Source organism: Sardina pilchardus, chromosome 10 (genome assembly GCF_963854185.1).
Source record: "Sardina pilchardus chromosome 10, fSarPil1.1, whole genome shotgun sequence".
Classification (NCBI taxonomy): Eukaryota; Metazoa; Chordata; class Actinopteri; order Clupeiformes; family Clupeidae; genus Sardina; species Sardina pilchardus.
Genome location: NC_085003.1, coordinates 30552223 through 30578520, shown reverse-complemented (window position 1 = coordinate 30578520; position 26298 = coordinate 30552223). Strand labels below are relative to the sequence as shown.

At 45.0% G+C, this 26298-nt stretch overlaps 1 protein-coding gene across 1 annotated transcript in view; it reads left to right on the top strand.

Annotated features, from left to right (window-relative positions):
* cdh13 (cadherin 13, H-cadherin (heart)) overlaps nucleotides 1-26298 on the top strand; it is a 441270-nt gene that overhangs the window by 94425 nt on the left and 320547 nt on the right. The window contains exon 2 of the mRNA XM_062547655.1: nucleotides 21620-21737. Coding sequence (XP_062403639.1) covers nucleotides 21620-21737 — 118 coding nt within the window. The remainder of the gene's footprint in view (nucleotides 1-21619; nucleotides 21738-26298) is intronic.

The window sequence follows — 26298 nt, the reverse complement described above, 5'->3', positions numbered from 1 at the left end:
AGGATAGAGGTGTAGAAAAAATTGATTGAAAAAGTTGGAAATCGTGGCATACCGTCAGTGTAAACTGTCACAGTTTGTCAGCGTAATAAGCGCAATTACGCTGTTTGCATTTCTCAGCATATATACTGTATGTAAATGGTTTAGCAAAGGTCATTGCAGTGACAGGTGCATTTATCATGACGTTTGCACTTCTTTATGCTGCGTATGTTAATGCAATTTGAATCTCTGACTTTGAGTGGGCCTAAAAGCCAATGACCCCCCGTAGTTATAGAGTGTCACAGTGGTGCTGAATAATCACGCTATCGCAATTACTTTGTGTTGATCGATATCCACGTGCCGCCGTAATGGCAGAGGCTTAGGAAAAAAACGAGCCTTGGGATGGCAATTTTTTACATTCCAGCAGTTTGTGATTTATATGTATGTATTCAGAGGTCATGAATGTGTGAGATGGGTCCTGTTGTTCAGGGGTTATGAAGCAGTATGGAAGAAAATTAAAAGGCATCCCGACGGAATGTGATTTTTTCGATTCTCGGTAATGCATGGTGGGGATACAGAGAGAGCACATTTACTGCATGGAGAGATCAGGAAATGTGCTCACCTGACCTTGAACGATAAAAAACAAGCGAACAATATAGAATAGAGCTGTTGTACATGGAAATATGTTGTAGATGCATTGCCTGTTCAAGCACACACACACACACACACACACACACACAAACACACACACACATACTTGGTACACAAAAATGCAGCAACCTCCCTTTGCGGATGCTTGTCTACAAAACACACAATTGTGTGTGTGTGTGTGTGTGTGTGTGTGTGTGTGTGTGTGTGTGTGTGTGTGTGTGTGTGTGTGTGTGTGTGTGTGTGTGTGTGTGTGCGTGTGTGTTTGTAAACACTGTCAAGGCCACATTGGCCATTGGAACAGTGGAGAGAAGCACCCCACGCCCAGACCCCATGCAGCTCAATCTAATGGACATGCTAGGCCACTGATACATCTGCATAGTTTATTCATCTCTATGCAAAACCACTAATGGGAATGAGTGTGTGTGTGTGTGAATGTGTGAATGTGTGTGTTTGTGTGCATCTGTGTGTGTGTGTGTGTGTGTGTTTCAAGTTATTTCCTCTCTTCCTCTCCTGTCCTCTTCCACCCAGATGTTTCTGGAGCACTTCGAGGTCTAACTGTGTACAGTAAGATTCAGCTTTAGCTGGGGATTAGCAGTCTTAGCTGAGAGAGTTCAAGCGCCGCATATAGTCAGGGGGCCAAAACTGATATTAAAACTTTGTCGGACACTTTTTGGTACAAGCATACAACCTATCCAGTATTGATATTTAACCCCTCAACATGAATTCTAGACAGGTTGTCAGCTTAGAAAATGTTATTTTGTCCATTTTAACACTATATTCTTAAAAATGGAAAAAGCGGATTTTTCCCCCAAAGTGCTTCCTTTTTCTTCCATGTTACCTACTATAATTTTGGGCAAATGTGCAATATAATCCAACTTGTGTGCAAGCATGATCATTAAAAAAATAATGATCAATAAATACCACAAGAGTATCACACCACAAGGGCCACTGTTGTGTCAGGGGGCCAATTCTGAAAAGGGCTTCCGTTAAGACTTTTGCAGACATGTTTTGGTTCAAGCTGTCAGTGTCACCCTATTTTTTTTTTGTTAGAAGACACAAATAGGTAAGATATCAGGGTGGTTGTGAAGACAAAGTTAAAAGCTTGTAGGGAGAGACATGCAATGCTGCACAAGTTATAATATTTAAATGTTACAGTGAAAATGTAGAACTGTAGATGGTGGTGTATAGTGCTATTTAACTTCATTAATATACCAGGTTGTGACACAAATTATATTTAATGGACATACTACTATAGTTATTCATTCAATCCAAACATAACTGCTCTCTCACTTCTTTAGGGTTAGGGGTTAGTAACTAGTTAGCAATAACAACTTTGTTATAGTCGTATGGCAAAGGTATGTTTTTCCCGTGTAAAACCCGGGAAGTTAACTGAACTCAAATTATTTGAGTACTGTAAAGCCTGGGAAGCTAACTTATCTGAAATTATTTGAGTAAACCGGATGCCTTGACATTTGAGTTTGGCAACTCATTTAATTTGAGTGTCAATAAGTCATTCAACTGGAGTTATTAGTATATTGTACAGTATGTATTGCATTTTGTGTTGGGATAACTAAGGAGTCAAGTAAACTACACTAATTTTATTTAATAACAACTTGAGTGAATTATCATGACAAGTAAGAATTATGTAGGCCTACACACGAAAAAATGCAATGTACTCAATGTGTGAGCTATCATTTTCTATGGATTATGGGTAAATGCTTCTTTGATTTTCTAATAAGTATTTGTTCTCTTAGCTGTTAATTGTGGCTTCTTACTGTTTACCAGGTGATGGGCAAAAATATTGTGTTGATGATTTTCAGAATATGGTCAGATATACCATTAAGGAGAAGCCCATTCTCAAAATATAAAGAACATTTTGAAGTTCACTTTTTCTTGCCCTAATGCAAAGTTGATTGCGTTTCCCAATTTGACTTTGACCTATAGTCACTTGAAAGTATCACAAAGTTGAGTATCCCAATGGTGTGATTGAGCCTCCTATTGTCTGTCTGTATTGTCTCTTGGGGAGATACAGACACATTATGCATGTTTACATTGAGTAACTATATTACCCCTCTTATGGACAGGATATGAGCTTCAGGAGTAAAGATTTCAGGATTTTTTTTATAGGTTTAAATTTCTATTAAATGAATAGGATTACTGCAGAATGATGGTAATTGTGAAACATAATATTTATCACCATGGCAGTACTGGCCATCATGATATACTGTATCTTCAGATTATCATTACGTCTGTCAGAAGCATTACAAGTGATCTAAGATTTTAAAATCAGCCCACAGGCCAAGTCTGTTATGGATAGTCATCTGCTTGATGGTGTGTGGTGTCAATGTAAATAACACAATAACATAACAGCTATAGTATAGCCGTACATATAGTTTAACTGCATTTAAGATTCAATTTCAGTCAAGATTAATATGTGATAAATAATGTGTTAAGAATACTATGGACAGTGACATTCTGGGAAATGTAATGTGTGGTCAGCCATTTCTTATTGTGAATATACTTCTTGCCATGATTACTTAATTGAAATTAGTGGCATATACAGTCATGGCTGAAAGTGTTGGCACCCCATGCAATGAATAATGTATCATGAATAAATAAATGTTCTTCCTTAAAAGACTGGGGTCATACGTATTGGCACCCCTATGTTAACCCTACTGTATGTTCTCAACTCCCATAGAGGCAGGCAGATTTTTATTTTTAAAGGCCACTTATTTCATGGATCCATGCATCCTGATAAAGTTCCATTGGTCTTTAGAACTAAAATTGCCCCACATCATCACACACCCTTCACCATACCTAGAGATTGGCATGGTGTTTTGTTCAGTTTTGTTCAGTTAGCCTATTAGCCTGTTTGATGCTCATTGAGCTCAATGCAAATCAAACCAGCTAATGGGTGTGTGATGATGTGGGGCTATTTTAGTTCCAAAGGTCAAGGGAACTTTATCAGGATGCATAGTATCCTGGATCCATGAAATAAGTGGCCTTTAAAAATCTGCCTGCCCCATGTTCACCCTTTGTGTCAAATTCCCATAGGGTTACATAGGGGTGCCAATACATTTATTTATTTATGATGCATTATTCATTCACATAGAAAGTTGGTGTCCTTAAAGGTTGGATATGTTCTACTTTTATTACTTAAGGCATTAAGATCAATTTCCAAAAGATGATTTTATATTCCTCTTTTTAGTCAACTTTAACATGGGTGCCAACACTTTCAGCCATGACTGTATTTTACTCAAGTTGAAATTAGGTGAATAAAATGAGTATACAGTAGTTACTTGACTCCTTAAAGTTATCCCAACACAAACTACACACATAGAAATAACTCAGCTGGGCCCCAGCCGTGGCGCAACTGGCTGGGGCACCTGCACCGCACGCCGGCGACCCGGGTTCGATTCCCGCCCCGTGGTCCTTTCCGGATCCCACCCCTACTCTCTCTCCTGCTCATTTCCTGTCATGCTCTCTACTGTCCTGTCCAATTAAAGGCATAAAAAGCCCAAAAAAATAATAATAAAAAAAAAAAAAAAAAAAGAAATAACTCAGCTGCATGACTTATATACACTTAAGTTAACTTCCCAAGTTTTACAGTGCAGCCAAGCAGTGGTGCTCAGGTAGGCAGCCAACAGAAGGTACCCAGGGACCATGTCCATGTGCTCAGTCTGAGTCCTGGTCAGGGACATCGACACTGCCTGGTACTGCACTGACTTCCACTTTCCTCACATCCACATATCGTCAACTCCAAGCACCTGACCTGTACTCACCAAGCTCCAAGCACCTGACCTCTGTGGTTAAAAGCTGGGGGGAAAGCATGCCATCCTTCATGTGCCTTCTTCTGTTGGCTGCCTATACCCGAGCACCACTGCTTGGATGGGGAAAAATGCCTTTGCCACACGACTATTACAAAGTTATTACTACTAACTAGTTACTAACCTCTAATCCTAAAGAACTGAGAGAGCAGTTATGTTTGGGTAGAATTGATAACTATAGTGATATGTCCATTAAACACAATTTGTCACAACCTGGTACATTAATGAAGTCAAATAGCACCATAGACCACCATCTACAGTTCTACATTTTCGCCATAACATTAAAGTATTACAACATGTGCAGCAGTGCACTGTCTCTCCCTACAAGCTTTAAACTTGGCTTGACTCATTCCCATAGATAGGGGTACTGATTGATAGAGGTTTTGGAATGCTATGTTATGTTTCCAATCTGATATTCACTTTGAAAACTGGCTCTCTTTAGGCGGAGATTGTTTTTTTCATGTTCTAGGTCTGTTGTCTCTTATACTGTACAATAAATGTTAATTCTGACACTTCAGCAGACATCCCACGAGTGTTAGCTTTCATTCCATACCATTTTTATCTATATGGTCCTTGTGGTTGTGGAGATATTCAACATTTATCGTTGGCATGTCATGTTGAGCAGGAAACCAAAAAATTGGCCTGAAATTGCTTGCACAAGTCAAAAAAACATTTTTTTTTCTTGACAACCACCATAATATCTTACCTATGGGTGTCTTCTAACTAAAAAAATAGGTTGACCGCTTGTACCAAAACATGTCCGCAAAAGTCTTAACGGAAGCCCTTTTCAGAATTGGCCCCCTGACTAATATTCACATCACCTTGAAACTAGAAATGTGGAAGAGTGGTACTCTGTAAAGGCTAATTTAGACTAAATGTATAGTGAATGTATAATGAACGTAGTGTATAGACACAGGCTCATGTTATGGCCTGTGACTGGATGATCTGTCGCTGTGATTGGATGAACACCTCATCTCTTTCTTGCCCTTGTCAGCACATTTAGACTGATCTCTCCAGTGTGAGTGAGATGTGTTTTGATTGGTTGGTTTGGTATATTTCCAAACACACCTGCTATCTTGTAATTGGCCCTTAGTAAAATATGAAGGAGCCTGTGATGTTATTGACTGTAAGTGCTGTTTTTTCCCCCCTGGTGGCAGCCATATGAAATGTGCTGGCTTTGCTTAATGACACTTGTGTGGTTTCTTTGGTTTTGACTAATGTGTTTTTCTTGAATACAATTGTTAGCATAATTTATGTTTCTTTGACAAAATGGCATAACGTTGCTAGATCTTAATCAGTTAGACCAGTTATGGGAGGATATACAAAAACCAGGAAACATGTTGTAATCTGGTGAAAAAGGTAAGCCCAGATCCTCTGAGATATGAGCCCATTTGGGAATAAAAAAATACTAAAAAATATATAAAAAGGACTCTTTTTGCCATGTTGCAGCAGAGAGATGTCAGACCTTTAAGAATGATATATACAAAAAAAGAAGAACATAAAAAAAAAAATCACTTAAGTTGAAAGTGGTGACAAGCTAAAAATGGTTCCCTCCTTTACTGAGTGCAGGCACATTGTGGTCACATTTTCCACTCTAACATAGTTATTTTTTCTCTCTTTCACTGACGTTGTCCTCCTTTCTCTCTGTTTTCAACAAGCAGGACAAAAGATGTCCTGTCAAAAACTTTTAAATGGAAAAAAGAGACTGACTAGGTTAATATTGATGTAGACAGAAGTACCTTTCCCCTTCTGAAGATGTTAAGCCAAAAAACACTCATGCACTCTGCGCATTGTGTCGATGCTAGACCTCCACTTCAAGAATTATTACAACAACGGCATGGTAAGGAGCTGAGAGAGACAGAGGAAGAAAGAGAGAGAGAGACCGAGAGGGAGAAAAAGAGAAAGTAATGGGGGGAGGGTGGAAAAGAAACATCAAAGAACTGAGTGGTATCAAAAGATCTTATAAGATGCACTCATTTGCATAGCGCATAATGTCTTTTGTAGTGCCAGTCGGGATCCTTTTGACGACGGCTTAATCATCGTATTGGTGTTGTTGACGGTTGGGAGAGTCTGCCTTCCCTGGGCTGCGCACGCCAGTAATCGCCGAGTTCTGGGGGCGCAAAATGGAGAGCGGGAGGAAGAGATTTGCGAGATGAGAGAGCCAAAAGCCATGCAGCGGAGACTGGAGGACAACAGAAGGGCCTCATGGATGTGGAGGGATGATAAGAGACGCAGAGAGAGAGAGAGAAGGGGGAAAAGAGGGGGAGAGAGAGAGAGAGAGAGAGCGCTGTGGTTCTTTTTAGCATTCCAAGAGAGACTGTGATGCAGAATAGGCAGGGCTATAGAGAGAGAGAGAGAGAGAGAGAGAGAGAGAGAGAGAGAAGCTACAGTGTGAATGGAAGATAGAGAGAATCAAAGAGAAAGACTGGGTGAGAAATGGAGAGGAAGAGAGGGATAGAGAGAGAATGGAACTGTGTTCTTTCTGAACTATTAAACAGTCATCTCAGGAAAGATGCCTGCTAAGATCTAAACCTCCTACCGAGCTTCTCTGATGCAGCAGGAACAAGAGAGGCAAGACCAGAGAGAACATCGAGTAGACAGCCTCTTTAATTATGGCCGCCTGAGACAACTTGCTGCTGTTGGTGTTAGATCTTTCTGTTTGCCTAATCCACATTCTATTCTATGTGGTTTGATAGTCTTAAAAATTGGAAATATTTTATGAACAGTTTGGGAAGAAATGTTTGTGTGGATGGTCTAGGGCACTCCAGGAACAGTGTTTTAGCCGTGGCACAGTTGAACTTCAGAACAAGTTGGTGGTTGTGCCGATTTTCTGTCTTCTGCTCTTGGCAAAGCTAGAAATATCCTATTATTTGAGTCTCTTGACTTAATGCTGTTATTTCATGGCTCTTCAGAGTGCTGCAGCAAGTTCCATTCACACTTTGGCAGGTCTGTTAAATCTATATAATCACCACTGCAAATTGTACAGTATAATGACCGCTGTCGATGGCCACAGCAGGTTTTGCGCTTTTGATGAATATATTTCATATCATTCCGCAAGCAGTCCATTCCCTTATTGCAATGGAAATGTATTACACATTTGCTATTTTATGCATTTGAACAGGGGCCATTTACCGGCAAAAGAACGAAGCGTTATGACAAGCTGCAGGAGTTTTGGGCTATAAAGCCTTAAACACATACATTGCTCAACCGATGGCCATGGATGTTATTTTATATTTGAAGATAGATATAGTATGTAAACATGGATATTATTAACACTATTTACCTGGAGGAATATAAATACATAAATATTGTGCGGTAGGCCTGTTTTTATGTAGAAAGCTTCTCACGTGTGAAATGTTATTTCTTCCTACTTACTTTGGAAAAACCAAACTCAGAACAAAAGTCCAATTTTCTGCTGCTCGCGACCATAGCTTGTTTAGTCTGTCTCATAGACGTAGCCTCCTTCCGTCAGATGAAAGATGACAACATGTTGCTCTCTCTCTCTCTCTCTCTCTCTCTCTCTCTCTCTCTCTCTCTCTCTCTCTCTCTCTCTCTTCAGTCCTTATTTGCACTCAGTGCAGGTCTGTGCACCACCCACAGCTTTCCAATGAACATGTGTGGGGCAAAACAAACACCTCTGATTACACGCACACACACACACACACACACACACACACACACACACACACACACACACACACACACACACACACACACACACACACACACAGAGAGACACACACACATATCATATGACCATACTTAACATAGAAACCACACATCATAGAGGTGTCTCTCTCTCTCTCTCTCTCTCTCTCTCTCACACACACACACACTCGCTCATATGATGATATTGTAAATACACAAGATGTTGCAAAGCCACGATGAATGATTTTTTATCTATTTCTGACGTGCTACACCTCAACATCTTACTTGTTTATTTATTTATTTGTTTACTTATTTATTTATTTATTTGGCAAACAGGCATTCCAGTCCCAGCTGCATTCTGGTGTGTGTTGGAGCGTGTGTGTGTGTGTGTGTGTGTGTGTGTGTGAATGTGAGAGAGTGTGTGACTCACGCTGCTGTGGTCCTCATTCACAAGCCCAGCAGGGAGAGATGCCAACCTCCAAATGCTTCACTCGCCCAGGTGCTCAGCTGTGCAGGCGCACGGGTGTGTGTGTGTGTGTGTGTGTGTGTGTGTGTGTGTGTGTGTGTGTGTGTGTGTGTGTGTTTGTTGGGAATGTTTGTGTGTCTAATCCTTTGCCTGACCGATTTTGCTCTACCATCTTGAGGTTGCCAGGTGGAGCTGTCTGTAGTTCCCAAATGTGACTGTGTGTGTGTCTGTGACAATATATTTCTATTCTTTGTGCATCATGAGCATTTCAGCTTGTGTGCGTGTGTGTGTGTGCATGAGTGTGTGTATGTGTGTGTATGTGTGTGTGAGAGAGAGAGTACATTTCTATTGTTTGTGCATCGTGACCATTTTGGCTTGTGTGTCTGTGTATGTGTGTATGTGTGTGTGTGTGTGCGCGCGCGTGTGTGTGTCTGTGTGTGCAGTGACATTTTAGAGAAACCGGCAGCCTGTGAAAGTGAAGGTGTGAAAGGAACAGGGGCAGCAGAAGTGGGGAAATTAGTGTGTGTGTGTGTGTGTAATAGTATGTATTTGTTTTGTGTGTTTGTGTGTGTACAATAGTGTGGTGTGTGTCTGTGTCTGTGTGTGTGTGTGTGTGTGTGTGTGTGTGTGTGTGTGTGCGCGCTCGTGCGCGCGCTCGTGCGCGTGTGTGTGTGAGTGAGTGTATATGTATGTGTGTGTGTGTGTGTGTGTGGGTGTCAGGGCATATGGAGTGGTGTGCTCTGCTTCTCTGCTTCATTGTGCTCCCTGTCTGAGAGGCATTTCTACAGCTGCTGCTGCTGCCGCCCTCAGCCTCAACCTCTCCGTTGGATCACGACTAACATGGTCAGTGAGCGGTCAAGGGACGACAAGGGACATGACAGGGAGGTCAAAGTATGCCACAGTGTCCAGACGCCCTCATAAGCTTTTACATCGGTCTTGGAGACACAATGAAATGTTATGTCGTTGTAATGTGATTATGATGTAGGATTGCGGAACAACTGTTTGGAAAATAGCCTTAGTCTTTTTTTTGTTTTGTTCATTCATTCTGGTATTTGTGTGCACTGCAGTCCTACCAAACAGAAGGATCAATCTACCGAGTTGACGTGAATTGTTGCCTTGAGAGAAAGGGCAGTTATACAGCCATCTCTGTAACAGTCACATCATGTCATATTATGTAAAACAAATGATGATGCATTTGCTCTCTATCATCTGGTTGAGTCTACACAGGCAAGCTTGTATATATATTGGCATAGTGGCTACAGTTTTTTTTTCCATACAGGATAATTAGTTATTCACACAGATGGTTAAAATGATAGCATACATGCATGGATTAGCACTGCCATACATAACAACTGTAATGTTATAGTAGTCCAGCTGGCCTTATTATTCATCCCACAACATTTTAACAGCTTGATACTGAATTATATTGTACGCAATATAAAAGACACGATATCTTTCTGAAGGTCTTTATCATCTGTTTGATACTAACTTCAGTACATGAACTTAGTATCTCAAGTATGGCAGAAATCCTTGATACCGTTTACATGCGACACTAGAAGCACCGTTACCACTGCACACACTCGAGATAGTCAGGTGTGCAAAAGGTGTTTTAGCTACATTCCGTGTCTGATTCATGTTCTTTTTCTCTCAAGTGAAGTTTTCCTGCTTACTCAGTCTACTAGACAACGTTTATGTAAACAGATTTGTTGACAAATCTAGGCTTTTTAATCGTTTAATTAGAAGGCCTGTGTATCACATTTGAATGGATTGATTCACTTTAATAGTGGCAGCAGTTTGTACGGTGTGCAGAAAGAGATAAAACGTTGAAGTTGTTTTGACGTCATGTTGAGGACACAAAGGGTACGTGTGTGTTCACACACACAATTTACAAAGCATATCAAAGAGTGCACTCTCAGACAAATTTTCTCACGTGCACAAACACACACACACACACACACACAGCTTTGTGGTTGCTTTTCTCTCCTGCTCTCCCGGTACCCTGATTGTCTTATCGATTTAGTTTGGCTTTGACATTTACGCTGTCCACAGTCCCACCCCATCAATGGAGCAAGTCCCTTAATCGCAACACTGCCCAACCCCTCCACACACACACACACACACACACACACACACACACACACACACACACACACAGACACGCACACGTTACCAGACACTCATTCTGCCACCATCAGTCCACATCAAACACACACACACACACACACACACACACACACACACACACACACACACACAAGTGTATGGCAGCAGGAGCACTGTGATCTGGCTGTGTTTCCACTCTAGTCTATCAAAGGACCACATGGCGATTGCCCGTGACACTCGGAACATTAAAGGGACAGACTACTGTTCTGGTGTCCGTGGTCTCCTTTCTCTGAGTAGCTGCACGCATGCACACACACACACACACACACACACACACACACACACACACACATGCATTAACTTTCAACTTTCTTCTCTTTGTGTAACATCCTTTTGCTGTAACTTTCAGCAGACACACTCCTGACGAGGGCCTAAAAAAATGCCCATGCACTTTTTATTATTATTTCTTTATCCTCACCCTGAACCCTACTGCAAGAGTGATCCATTCAGGCCATAAATATGAGGATTTATGTCTCTGTGGTGCTATTGAGACCACAGCCTACAAGTCTGACAGCATATTCCCTTCTGAAGTGACTTCATTGTGGGGGTTTAGTCTAAGCAGCCATTCTCTCCTCTCCTCTCCTCTCCTCTGCTCTCCTCTCCTCTTCACTCCTCTCTTCTCCTCTCCTCTCCTCTCCTCTTGTCTACTCTCCTCTCCTCTGCTCTGCTCTGCTCTGCTCTCCTCTCCTCTTCACTCTCAATACAAGTTGCTGAGAATGGCTCAACAGGCCATGTTCTGGTTTGTGTTCAGTCGCTCCATCTCCTTTGTGTGTGTGTGTGTGTGTGTGTGTGTGTGTGTGTGTGTGTGTGTGAGTGTGTGTGTGTGTGTGAGATTATATGTGTGCTGATCCTTCGTCTCACCCTTTCACGATCTCCCATTGAGTGGTGCTCTTGAGGAGCTGAGTCTGGGCCTACACGAGCTCCTCAATGGCCGAACACAAACAAGAGTCCTTCCCGTGTGAGACAGCGGCCGAGGACACGAGTGCGGTATCCGCGTCCTGTGTGTCTGGACAGGGGTCACTTGAGGGCCGTCGTGACAGCTGGAGGACTGGTGAAGTGTGTGTGTGTGTTTGTGTGTGTGTGTGTGTGTGTGTGTGTGTGTGTGTGTGTGTGTGTGTGTGTGTGTGTGTGTGTGTGTGTGTGTGTGTGTGTGTGTGTGTGTGTGTGTGTGTGTGTGTGTGTGTGTGTGTGTGTGTGTGTATGTGTGTGTGTGTGGGCGGGCGGGCGTGTGTGTGTGTGGGGGCAGGCGGGCGTGTGTGTGTGTGGGGGCAGGCGGGCTACAGCTAGCAGATCTTTTTTTTGCCTTTGAACTTGAGAGGAAGAATTAAGGCCTTCGCATGACGTCTCCACCCTGCCGAGACACAGCTGCAGGCCCCGGCGAAACCAGCGCTGTGGTAATTAGGACTTTCTAAATTCTTCTAATAAGTCAGGATAGAGTGCGGGAATAGAGGCGTGCAACTTTTGGGATGAGTGTCTTCTAAGACAAACGAGACAAAACGCTGCCTTTTTCACAAGCCCGTCATCAGCAACAGTGGAGGCAGAGGGCCAGTCCACTAATCCGCTGACAGTGAGAGACGTGCTTTTAAATCACCACGGCATCTGAATGTCGCCGAGACCTTATGGGGGAAGTTTACAGAGTGCTGCCCGGGGGGGAAGGGGAGAGGGGGACGGGGCGGGGGGGGTTAAACTTTATTTCCCCCCCAGGCACAACAAAAGAAAAGAGCAATAGAGCCATTTAGGCCTGTAATGTGACACTATCAAAGAGCCACAGCCTTATGAAAAAGGAATATAGGAATAACTTACTCCCTCGCTCAGCTTTCATCCTCCGTCCTCCATCCCGCCCTCTCTGTCTCTTTCTCTTTCTCTCTCGGTCTTGTTGACTCCCGCTCTGCCTTTTTTAAGACAGTCCTACACTTCTTGGCGTTCAAAAGAATCATTCTCTATATTCCTTATTGTTATTATTCTTTCCCTCGGCGTCATTTTCTCAACCGCGTTTCAATCTAGTGGCTCTGAAATCAATATTCTTGTAAATGATCTCATCAAAAAAACAAATAAACAAAACCAACAAACAAATGGCTTGGGAGTCCCCAGAGAAGAAAGAGCTTTCTTGCATCGCCTCTGAACCTCTTTATCCACTGCCTCCGCACCCTCACCACCCACCCCACCCACCCCACCCACCCCACCTCAGCAGCACTGCATCAGGGCCGGGGTGGCCTCGCCGGTCCCCCTGTGTGTGTGGGTCTCGGAGGCGAGCCGCCCGGCCCCAGCTGTGATGCGATTAAGAGGCCTGGTGCTGCTTAGCTGTTAGCCGCTGCAGCATCTTCAGATGTTGGGGAAGATGAGGATGAGTGGGGCTGGCCAGGATGAGTGAAGGGGGGCAGGGGGGAGGGGGGAGGGTAGGGTGTAGGATTGGGGACATTACTGAGGCCTACGTCTGTGCTGGATAAGGAGACTGGAAATCGGTGAAAGCACTGGAGGGGCATTGTCAGCACAAGATAAGGGGGCGTGTGTGTTGCGATGGAACTGTGTGAGGTTCTGTTAGAGAGTTATGGGGTATTTATGGAGGATTGATGGGCAGGGGTTGATATGAGGGCAGCATGAAATGAGGTAGGGTAACTGTGTGGCCTGAGTGGCCAGGCTAGGAGGGGGTGACTGTTTGGAGTGCAGGGTAGTTACTAAGAGAGGGGTAACTGTGTTGGGTGGGTGGTAGTTGCTTAGAGATAGCTGTGTTCAGTGGGTGTTAGTTGTTAAGGGAGGGGTGGTAGTCGCTTAGAGGGGGGTATCTGCATGGGGAAGGGAGTAGATGCTAGGAGCGGGGTGACTTTGTGGGGTGGGGGGTGGTTGCTAAGAGGGGGGTAACTTTGTAGGGTGGGGGGGTCGTTGCTAAGAGATAGTAACTTTGTGAGGTGTGGGGTAGTTGCTAAGAGGGGGGTAGCTGTGCTGGGTGGGTGGTAGTCCTGAGGCCAGGCTAAGAGGAGGGATCTGTGTGGGAGGGATAGTGGCACAGAAGCTCTGGCAGGATGAAGGAGTGTGGGAGCCTCCTGGAGGCGTCTGGTGTGGAAGAGAGGGGTGTGTGTGTGTGTGTGTGTATTGGTGCAGCCTTTGGGATGGATGAGAGGGAGAGGGATGTGTGGGCAATGGGAGGCTTCTGGTCTATGGGGGAGACAGCAGGTGGCCTTTCCAGCGCCGGAGCTGTGGACTTGGAGCTCATACAGCAGCAGCAGCAGCAGCAGCAGTGGGGATCCAGAAGATGAAGGCTATGAGTGAGGATGAAGAGGGTTTCTCACTTCTGTCACTTCAAATGGGGACCAGCACATACACACACTTCAGAGCGGGCACCACACACACGCACACGCTCTCTCACACACACACACACACACACACACACACACACATAAAGACTGAGGGATAAAAAAGGACACAGAAGCAGACATAGACACGTACATTTAAAAAAGAAAATCCACTGTAGAGGCATCAAATTCGACAGCTGTTACCCACTCCCTGTTTTCATTGGCACACACATACACACACACACACACACACACACACACAAACACACATCTATAGTACACACAAACAAACACACACACACACACACACACACACATATAGTACACACAAACAAACACATACACACACAAACACACACACACACATTCCCTGCACAAATAAGCTCTTACTGAACTTCTTACAGAAAAAAAACACTAAGTGAAGTAGATACTTTGGATACTTTTAATTACTTTCTCTTGCAGAGCTTTTCAATGCTGTATTTGTACACACATACAGAGAGAGAGAGACTGAGAGAAAACGAGAGAGGGAAAGAGAGAGAGACCAAGAGAAGGAGAAAGACAGATAGAAAGAGAGAGAGAGGGAGAGACTCACCCACACAAACAGACACTACGGTAGCAGCGGAGTCTCCTCCACTCCACCCGTCGTCCTCCGTCCTCTTTGATGCTGTTCTCCTCTCTCCAGTGACTCACCCTGCCAGTCAGAGCCAGAATCTGGGCCCCAGCATGGCTCTCCATCCCCCCCAAACTCCACCCTCCTCAACTCCTCCTCCGCCTCCGCCATCACCATCACCAACACCACCCGCATCCACACCCCCTGCCTGCCAGCTCACCACGCTGTCTTTTACTCTGTTCTCTCTCTCTCTTTCTCACACACTGGAAAAGGAATGTAGTGTAGGGAGAAATGAGCAGAAGGAGAAAAATTGAAAGATTTTGAACAAAGAAGGGGCATCAGGTTGGCAAGTAGGTGGATAGATAGAGAGAGAGAGAGAAAAAGAGATAGATAGATAGATGGAGAGATAGATAGATAGATGGATAGATAGAGAGATTAAGAGATGGAGAGATAATTAGACGGATGGAAGGAAGGGTGGATGGGAGGAAGGGTGGATGGCGCTGCTTTGTGTAATTTGTGAAGGCCGTTTGAAAGGGAGCGAGGGAAAGGCGCAGATGTGAGTTGATGACCCCAGCATTCTGCCCCCAGCCCTGCTGCCATAAACTTCACAGCCTCCTCCCTCCCACCCCTACTGCTCTGGAAATGTTGTTTAAACGGCGTCATCACGCCCAACCGTGCAGCGTCCAGACAGATGCGGCACTGCGTGATGATATGACGACGCCATACTGCCCCCCTTCCTCGTGCAACCCCCCCCCCCCCCCCCCCCCCCCCCCTGCTGTGTTTGCCTCTCCTAATGTGGCTGCAAACGCAGTGTTTATCTGTCTGCTCATTAGGCTGACTGCCACGCTGCTGGGGAATGATTTTCTATTATGTGTGTGTGTGTGTGCGTGTGTGCGTGTGTGCGTGTGTGCGTGTGTGCGTGTGTGCGTGTGTGCGTGTGTGTGTGTGTGTGTGTGTATTATCCATGTGCCTCAGCCCACAGTCATCTCACCCCCGCTGATAGAGGAGCCTGGAACCATCATATAGGCACGCACGGGTGCACACACACACACACACACACACACACACACACCCACACCCCACACATGCACACACACACCACCCCGCACACGCGTGCCCGCACCCCCTAATAGTGATTGACTTGGGGACTAATGAAGCTCATGTCTCTCCAGAGTGTGGAGCACAGAGGCAGATAGAGGGTAGGGCTTGAGTCAGACACTGCAGAGCTCCGATCACACACTCCCGAGCTAATGTGGGGCTCTGCAGAGAGGCAGGCTAGTGAGAGCTATGTGTGTGTCTGTGTACGTCTCTGTGTGCACCTACCGCAGGTGTCCCTGCTGTTCCCACGTGGTTGTCACCTTTCCGCTTGGCGTCGGGGTCTTGTTTGCCCTGTCGCCCTGTTGCCCTGTTGCCTACGCTAGCCAGGGCATCCTGTAAAGCATCTCATTAGCCTCTAACACTTCTTAGAGGAAGTGTTTGTCTCTCTGTGTGTCTCTGGCTGAATCCCAAAGTGAGCCCTGAGGACTAAGGACTAAACACTCACAGACTTAATTGATCTCACGTGCTAAGTGAGTGTGTGAGTGTGTGAGGCCACATGGGCTCAGCTAGGTATAAATGGGATTGGGATAGCAGTTCACAAGATCACAATGTACCTTGGCAATGTTTGATAACAAAGACGTTACTGACACTTGCACGTGTGTCGTGCTGTTGTTACCTTTGTCTGGATTTTCCTGTAGACTCCGTGGTAAACATCACAACACTTTGAACTGTGGGTAATTTGCTTTGGTGAAAGGGCTCGGTAAGTACAGTATGTACTCAAACCCTCACGCACGTTGAAATTCTACTTTGGGACAGCCCTAAACCATTACGAATTTCCCATGAACGCGCGCCACAGTCTGTGAGTCCATTTTGGGATTGGGCCAGTGTCTGTGTGTCTATCATAGACTGTATCACATAGAACATAGCGGAATGCAGCCACACTGTCCAGTTCTATGAATATGGTGTCCCTACCCTTCCAAGTTGTAGGCCTACTCTTTTTCACGCCTGACTCTCAGTTTAGTCTTTCTGGTTTATCTTCCTGTCTTTGTCTTCCACTGAGTTACCGGTGTGTCATGTGTAAGCATCCGTTGGCATTGCACCGTGGGCACATCTTTCACCTGTCCCCAGGAAGTGAGCGCGGTGTTTATTTTCTCACACACACAGAGTATGCACATTGACATGCAGAGTAGCTCACACTCACGCTCTCCTCTTGTTGAACTGTTGTTGTGAGTTTACAGGTGCGAGGATGAGAATTTATAGCACATCCAACGTCTGCAGTCTCTCTCTCTCTCTTTTTCTCTCTCTCTCTCTTTCTCTCTCTCTCTCTCTCTCTTTCTCTCTCTCTCTCTCTCTCTCTCTCTCTCTCTCTCTCTCTCTCTCTAGCTTCTCAGGTGCAGTGGTGCCAAAACCTGTTCTGTTTCCACCCTCCTGAGCCGTCTTTTTCAGTGACTCCCATCTGTCAGTGCGTCCGTATGCACGCCCTAATGGGCAGAGGAGTGGAAACAGCTGTGGGTTAGACCTCTTGCTGATTTACACACACACACACACACACACACACACACACACACACACACACACACACACACACACATTAGCAGCAGCAGCACAGCTGGCAATGCACACCAGAGACACACCATCCCCTGACCAGCGCTGTCTCTGCTCTCATCACGTCCTGTTTCCTGTTTCCTGTTTCCTGCTCGTCAGGAACAGACCTGACAACGTAAATGAGGGATCACTTTTACGTGACAACATTTCCTACAGTACCCTGGCTTCAGAAAAAGTTTGTCTGGGATTCTCTTCTTATCGGACAAGTTTGGACATCATAACCAAAACTTTACTGACACGGTTTGGGATGGTCTATGGATTTGACGTTCAAGACGTAGACCGATTTTCTGAACGTTGCCGTCGACAGGCGTCAGACGCTGCCGGTGGGCTACAGTATGCTCCATTAAAAGTAATGGAGTTCTAAACTTTGGCGTCACTTGACGCTCGTCAGACGCAGCCAGTAGGCATTGACCTTGAGGGAGCAGTCACCCTCCATCTGCAGCATATCCACATTCAGCATCAACGTGTCTGCCGTGCCAGTGCTGCCTCTTGTCCCCATTCCACTCCATAGTTTCTAACAGTCCCCGCTTTTGATCGCCTGGAAAATTACCCAGGAAAATTACCCATGTCCCCGTTTTTTTGAAGATAAAAGTTGTATGTACAGTATTTCAATCAGTTTGATAGGTCTAGTCTAACTGAAAATGTTGCTGTTATTTTCACTTTTTTTTAATTTTTGGGAATTTGTCCCTGGTTTTGGCTTCGGACATCTAGTCACCTTGTGTCTGGGTGCACATTCAAAATTGCTCTGGCTTAAAAGACCCCGACAAGCAGTGGCCCCCAGTTTATGAGGTGAAATTGAAGACTTATGCTATTGATCGTGTTGTTCTGAATGCTCTGGCCTTTTGTGGTTGGTGGTGTTTGTGTTCGATATATCTTGCTGTGGTGCCTCCTCGCTGCAGGGAAGGCAGAGACTGCAGTAGTGTGGTTTTGTTTGTTTGTGTGTTTGTTTGAGTGTGTTATTACCAGTTTGAAGTCTCATTTCTTTTGACGATAGAACAGCCACACAGCCACACAGCCATACACACACACACACACACACACACACACACACACACACACACACACACACACACACACACACACACACTCACACACACACTCACACACACACACGGTGTGCACTTGTTGTGGTGGCTCCCTGCTTTCTTGACATTTGGTAGACATATGCAGCGCTAAATACAGGTCTGGTTAATTAAACATGAGTGCCGTACCAACCACTCTGTGTTGGTTAAACAAAGTGCTATTGAGTCTGGTTCTCTGAAAAGGTCAATGTGTTTCTTTGCCTTCCAAAGTGAGAGCATGTCTGTGCCTGATTGACAGAACAGAACAATCTGTTGAATTTTTACTGTTTATATACCACGGCATTGTCCGACCTTGTCTGGCCACGTCTGGCATTATTTATTAAGACTTTACAGCAGCTTCCAAAGGAAAGGAGTCATTAGAAATAGATTCCTAGTAGCGAATTGCTGCCAAACCCCTGTGCTCTGTGTGAAAACCAAGTAGAGGAGAGAGGCACTAATGAGTGGAGGTGAGGTGGGGAGGCGCGAGGAGTAGTCGTCAGGTGTGCTGCGGTGCGGAGGGGAGGAGCGGAGGAGCGCGGAGGAGCGCAGTGCAGCGCAGGCTCCCTGGAGGGGCAGGACGTCAGCGTGATGGAGCCTCCGTCAGCATTAGGGGCGCAGAGACACACGGGAGCCTGGCATGGCCCTGAGAGTAATGATGCAACCGAGGAGGAGGAGGAGGAGGAGGAGGAGGAGGAGACGTGTGATAGAGTGCACTGAGAGGAAAACAGGCTGCCATCTCTCTCCTCCTGTCTGTGACTCTCCTGGTCTTTTCCTCTTTTCCTCTCCTCTCCTCTGTGTTCCCCCTTTCTCCTCCCCTTTTCTTTGACCTCTCTCCTCTTCTCTTCTGCTTTTAGCTGCAGTAGCTTTCTTCAGACTTCCCATTTGTCCTCTCTTCTTGTCTCCTCTCCTCTGTGTTCTCTCTCTTCTCTTCTTTTTTTCTTCTCCTTTCCTACACTCTTCTCATCTGCTTTTAGCTATAGCTTTCTTCTGACTTCTCAATTCTCTTCTCTTCTCTCCTCTCTTCCTCTATCCTCCTCTCTCAGTATAGTATCCTTGTTCTCTCTTTCTCTGCATCTCTCCTCCTCTGCTTATGTCTCCTCTCTTGTCTTCTCTTCTTTCTTCCTCATGATCTCCTCATCCTCCTGTCTTCTCTTCTTTCTTCCTCATGATCTCCTCATCCTCCTGTCTTCTTCTCTTCTTGCTTCCTCATCATCTCCTCATCCTCCTGTCTTCTTCTCTTCTGTATTCCTCACTGAACTCCTCTTCCTCCTGTTTTCTTCTCTTCTTTATTCCTCATGAACTCCTCATCCTCCTGTCTTCTCTTCTGTATTCCTCATGAACTCCTCATCCTCATGTCTTCTCTTCTTTATTCCTCATGATCTCCTCATCCTCCTGTTTTCTTCTCTTCTGTATTCCTCATGAACTCCTCATCCTCCTGTTGTCTTCTCTTCTTTATTCCTCATGATCTCCTCATCCTCCTGTTTTCTTCTCTTCTGTATTCCTCATGAACTCCTCATCCTCCTGTTGTCTTCTCTTCTTTATTCCTCATGATCTCCTCATCCTCCTGTCTTCTCTTCTTTATTCCTCATGAACTTCTCATCCTCATGTCTCCTCTTTGTCTCAGTAGTTCTCTACCTCCTCTTGACTTCTCTATCTCCACTATTCTTTATCAACCTCCTTTTATATTCTCCTCTACTCTTCCTTCTGCTCCTCCAACCTGGTTATACTCTCCCCTCTCACGCACACCCCGCCAAAAACCTCACCCCAACACACACACACACACACACACACACACACACACACACACATACACACACACACACACACACACACACACACACACACACACACACACACACACACACTGCTCACTTGCTGTATCTGTTATGATCAAGGGCATGTATGCTGGCTTTGTTCGCTGACTGTTAAAACACAGATGATTAGATTACCCCTCATTTCTAATGGAAACATTGTGTCGTGTTGTGTTGTTGTGTTACGTGTACTCGGAAAGAAAGGCCGGCCGAAAATTGGCCTAATTCATCTAAAGAGCCTTTGGGCAGAGCTGCAATATTGGCTTCATCATCACAACAACAACAACAACAGCTTAAAACGTATACACATAGAAAAATTAATACAAATAGCCAATCAAATAAATAAATAAACAATGCTTGCTCATCATGGGCAGAATACCATTACGGCCTTTCTCATTAAGGTCAGAAAATAAAGGCGTTAATTCTCTTTAAGTCAGACTGAAGTGCGGCTGTCTTTTCACAGAGGGGAGGAAGGCTAGTTACTTTGATCATGCGAATCATCCTCTGCTCTCTCTCCCTGCTGTCAAAATTCATCCAGCTGAACTAAATGCGTGCTGAGCAAAAGCACATGCGGTAGAAAAAAAAGAAAAAGGAAAAAGGACCTTTAATAACGGTTAACTCTCTAAGTGCCATTCAACTACACATCACACAAATATGTAACATAGTTAGGATGACAGTATAGCAACGTTGCCATGATCCCTGTATTGCATTTACGATTCGATTTGCATGTTAGCTCTTTTTTTCTGTGTCTGTGTGCCTCAGAGCGAAAGCTTTTATCGTGCAGACATGTGGCTCCCGGCGTTGGAGCTCATTCTAGACGGAACAGACAGACAGACTGAGGCTTTTCATCAGTCCAACGTTTGAAACAAGGGGCTTTAGCCAAAGGCTTGGTGAACTAATAACCTCAAACCCAAATCGTCCATATGTGTGCAGGACTTGGACAATGCTCCAGTCTCCTGCTCCATGCGCTAGCACTGCATCTGAATAGCAATTCATTGATGAATGGTGAACAACAACGAGCAAGTTAAAGGGACAATGCTTCATCCAGGTGAAAAGATTGCTGATGTTTGAACTTGGCAGCCAATCAAATGCACTGCTTCTTCAGTGCTCCTGAATTGTTGAGTGTCTGGAATTTCGTACTTGCTTGGTCCAAGTCACTTTTTTGCTTTCCTATTGCAGAGACAAGCACAGCAGCTGCACTTCATGGACAGCTAGGGGACCCTGAGGAGGTTCATGTTTTCACTGAAAAAGTGTTGATTTAATACTGCATATTTTAATGCTCTCCCTCTCCTCATCTCTCTCTCAATCTCTCTCTCTCTGTCTCTCTGTCTCTCTCTCTCTCTCTCTCTCTCTCTCTCTCTCTCTCTCCCTCTCTCTCTCTCTCTCTCCCTCTCTCTCTCTCTCCCTCTCTCTCTCTCTCTTTCTCTCTCCCTCTCTCTCTCTCTCTCTCTCTCTCTCTCTCTCTCCTTGCAGGCTGTGTGGGCTGGGGCGGAGGAGGCTGGAGCAGAGGAATGTGTTCCTGGGTTCCAGGAGAAGAAATACCAGGTGCAGTACAACGGAGGCTTCCAGAAAGATCAGCCTCTGCTGCAAGGTAAGGACCCCCCCCCCCCTCCCCTCTCTCTCACACACACTCTTTTGCTGTTTGTCTCTCTCTTTTTCATTTCATAGACTCACACACACACATACACACACACACACACACACAGACACACAGACACACACATACACACACACACACACACACACACACACACACACACACACACACACACACACATACACACACACACACACACTTTCTCTGTTCATCACACATACATTGCGTTCAGAGTGTAAGAAAATGTTCAGTCTACAGGCAACTATCCTCATGCATATTGAATACTGACTGAGTTTGCAAACATGTTTATACACACACATGCACACGCACTTCTAACTGATGTTGTCAGTGTTCTGTGGGTTGAAATCAGAGTTCTTTGGCATTCCTCTGGGCAGGTTTTAGACCCTGAGCAGTCAGCCTGTGTGTGTGTGTGTGTGTGTGTGTGTGTGTGTGTGTGTGTGTGTGTGTGTGTGTGTGTGTGTGTGTGTGTGTGTGTGTGTGTGTGTGTGTGTGTGTGTGTGTGTGTGTGTGCATGTGTGTGCATGTGTGTGTTGGTATGTATGTGTGTGTGTGTGTGTGGGGGGGGGGGATTGGGGGGATGGGGTCTGACTCTTGGCGAGCCTGCATTGGAATTATGCAAATCTCCATTAGAAAATAAATAACTGAATTAAAAGAAACAGGAAATAAGAGCTGCACTGCCCCAGCAAAACAACAACAAAATGGTGTCTGTGCTTATGAATTATTCCCCTTGATTGGGGGGTGTTTGCAAAAGCCTTCTAAGTGAGCATTACCAGAGGCTGACTCCAGTAGCTACGGCGCTAATTGAAAACTTTCTCTTCCTGCAGTCACTTACATCAAGTCGAGTAGCGTCTGTTTTGGGGGGAGGGTAACAGACTCACTGCCTCACATGGCCAAATGTTCACCTGCATTGGCAATGTGAGCTTTTGCGTGTGTGTTATTTGTGTGTGTGTGCGTGTGTGTGCGTGCGTGGGGGGAGGGTTAGATACAGTATATGTAATTATTATGTATTGCCCTGTACTGTATGTACAAAATCTGCTCGTGAAAATATGGCTCTATTTTGCATTGGAAAATATCTGCCTTTTCAAAATACTCTAGGTGTATTCCAAATTGCGGTCAACCCTTGTGTGGTGAGTTCTTGTGTCGGGTGAACTCACCACATTATTAGGCTTTTAAATCAATACTTAACAGATGTTTATTTTAGCTCAATTATCAGTGATATACTGTAGGGTGTACTTTCCTGCCTGTTAGAATATTTGGATATTAAATCTGTGATCTGCCTTATACGCACACAAGTAGTCTCTCAACTTGTTGACATCTCCCTTTCATTTATTGCATTATTTCACCGCTAAACTTTTGATTCCTTTTAATGTTGTCATCATCAGTTGATTCGACTCAACTGCGCTTGTGATTGAATTGCGCCGTTGGGTTGTGGTGGGCACTGCAAATTGCGATCGAGGGTAGAGATAGGCACTGATTACTTCAGGTATGATAAATAGAAAAAAAAAATAAATAAATAAAAAGCACACTGTGCGCTTAGTGCGGTTTTAGCGATGCCGCTGATTACCCGTGTTCCCAAATGCACGGAGATCCGTCTGTCAGCGACTGTAATTTTGTGAACGCTAATTTAACTTCTATTTGTCTGACTCGGGGCTAATAGCACACAGTGTGGGGGGTGGGGGGGGGGTGGGGGGGTGGGGGGGGGGGGGGGGGAGAGACCCACACTCTAATCTTGCTGTTAGAGAAGCGTGCGGTGGGAAGTCATTACAGTGAGCAGAACTCATCGGAGACGAACGAAGCAGAGGTGCCAGAGGTGGTCTGCGCTGTGTTCTTAACCGTGGTAATCCCATTAGAGTGCGGCACACCTATAAAACAATCCAGAGGTGCAGATTAACACTCACCCCGCACGGGCCTCACAGCATCACAGCCGTCAGAGGCAGCTGGAGTGCGTTCAGCCCTTTTGTCTTCTCAGCTATGCTCTGTTGCTCTCTCTGTTTCTTTCTCTCTCTCTTTTCTCTCCCTGTCTTTCTCTCTCCTCCAATCTCTCTGTTTTTCACTGTCTCCCCCAATCTCTCGATAATGCTTGGGCGTACAAGGCAGCGTCGACTGTGGGGCCTCTTTCTCTCTCTTTCTCTCTCTCTCTCTCTCTCTCTCTCTCTCTCTCTATATATATATATATATATATATATATATATATACATACAGTACATACACCCCGTCCTTCACCCACTTCTGCTGTTTCACCATCTGAGCAGCGCACGTGATGTGTCTCGCCAGTGCTCTATTCCTCTGGGATCGCTCGTAATGCCTGCTGGCGTGCCTGGCGTGCCTGACGTTCCTCTGGGATCGCCTGCCATGGAGGATGCCAGCCAAGCACCCGTTCCCATGGGAACACATTTTGTCCCCCAACCCTCCCCCCAACACCTTTTTCCACATTTGTGTCTCTCAGCCTCTCTTTCTCCCAAACACTCTTGTGTCTCTCCATTTCGGTCTTCTCCTCCTCTCACATCTCTCTCTCACTATATCTCTCCCCATCTGTCTTACTCTCCTTCTCTCTCTCTCTCTCTCTCTCTCTCTCTCTACCTAGCTTACTTTGCCTCTTTCTTTCTTTATGTCCTCTCCACCCCTCACCTCTCCCCATTCTCTCTCTCCCTAGCTTACTTTGCCTCTCTCTCTCTCTCTCTCTCTCTCTCTATCTCGATATTGACTGTGAAGTCAGGCAGCTCAGTGCAATGTCACTTTGCCAACTTTCTCTAACAGTAATAAGCCATATAATACACCATTCTGTGATGTGTGTGTGTGTGTGTGTGTGTGTGTGTGTGTGTGTGTGTGTGTGTGTCTGTGTGTGTGTGTGTGTGTGTGTGTGTGTGTGTGTTTCTTGGGTTTGTTTGTATGTCAGCAGGTCCCATTTTTGTCTGGCTGACTGGCTTTTCTGCCTGTGTGTGTGTGCGTGTGCATGTGTGCGTGTTTGTGTGTGTGTTTCAACCGTGTGCACTACTCACAGATTAACTGCCCATTTGTGATTGTGATTGGAAGATCGCTGTTTTGAGTCGCAGTTTCATCTTGTATATGAAAAAGGCAATACGGCTTTTAGCCGTGAATAAACAGCCTGGGGAAGGAGCCATTGCTGTAAAAAGATAGCACTGAGCCATGCTACAGTAGAGTACCGTAGTGATAAGGTAAGGATCTGGAGGAGCTGAGGACCATGATAAGACAGATCACAACATGTTTTGTGATTACTTAGTTTGTTTTATCTACAAAACGTGATCAAACACATTTTTGCTTAGCAAAAGAAGCCTTTTTGTACATGAATGTACCTGGTACTGCGCTTGAAGAATCTAACCGTTTGATCTTCAGCAGAAAAAAAGACACAATTGCATTGTGGTAGGATGGCTATTTGGTGAAATATTAAAGTGGGTCTGGACAAGCCTGTATCGATTACAATTACACAAACTTGTGAACCGTCCATAATGAAAGGCATTTCAGTGGGCCAGTGAACAAAGATTTATTGTTTTTTAGGGCAAAAAAGGGAAACAACAAAGCAGAAAGTTATTTGAAAAACCACAAACAGAAGTTTGTTCTCTTCAATGGAAGATATACGTTTTTCATTAGCCATGGTGTGGAATGGACAATCCTGGCCTGAGGTTGGTCGTGTCTTGTCCAATCTTGTGATTTGATTGCGTGTGATGTCTGTGAGGCAGTGGGCCGTGGTGTCATCAGGGGAGGCGGCCATCCAAATGCGTGCAGACACACAGCTCGGTCGCACGTCACTGGAGTGTCCCAGCAGTCACACACTCGCCCATTAGCTTCAGGGCACTTCTGCTGTGTGTGTGTGTGTGTGTATGTGTGGTGGGTGTAGGTTGTGTGTGTATGTGTGTATGTGTGTGTGTGTGTGTGTGTGCGTTCATGAATGTTTTTTTTTTTTTTTTTTGGTGGTATCTCATTCCTAAGCCTAATCACAGATAAATAGACACCCACTGTGGCTATCAGTGCATGTTATCATTTCACTGGTTCAGTCATAGGAATGCTTGATTTAGAGTGCTCTTTGCTTTGGAGCTGTCCGTGGTCCTGAAATGCCTATAGTGGAGATTGCATGGGAGCCATGCGAGGGTAATTTGAGCTTAGAGCTTTAGTGAAATGGAGGAGAATGGGAAAGCGTGGGCTGCTCTGCAGTGTGTGTGTGTGTGTGTGTGTGTGTGTGTGTGTGTGTTCTGAATGTCAGAATGTCAGACATACAGTATGCTCTACATTGTCAGAATGTGTGTACTCATGGGTGTCATCATGTTCCTTTCCATAGGTGTATCTATCAAGCACCTAGATTCTGAATGCAGACTGCATGGTGCTTGAGTAATACACCTGTGGAAAGAGACCAGACTAAACCATGAATAGAAAAGAGTGCAGGTGCAGAACCCTATAATTCTGTCTCTCCACTTTTCTTTAAAATGAGCATCTTGTTATCAGGCTCCTGTGGTATTTTACTTACAAATCAATATTTCAGACCAGGAAGAGTGTCGTAGCCTATTTACTGCACTAGGTT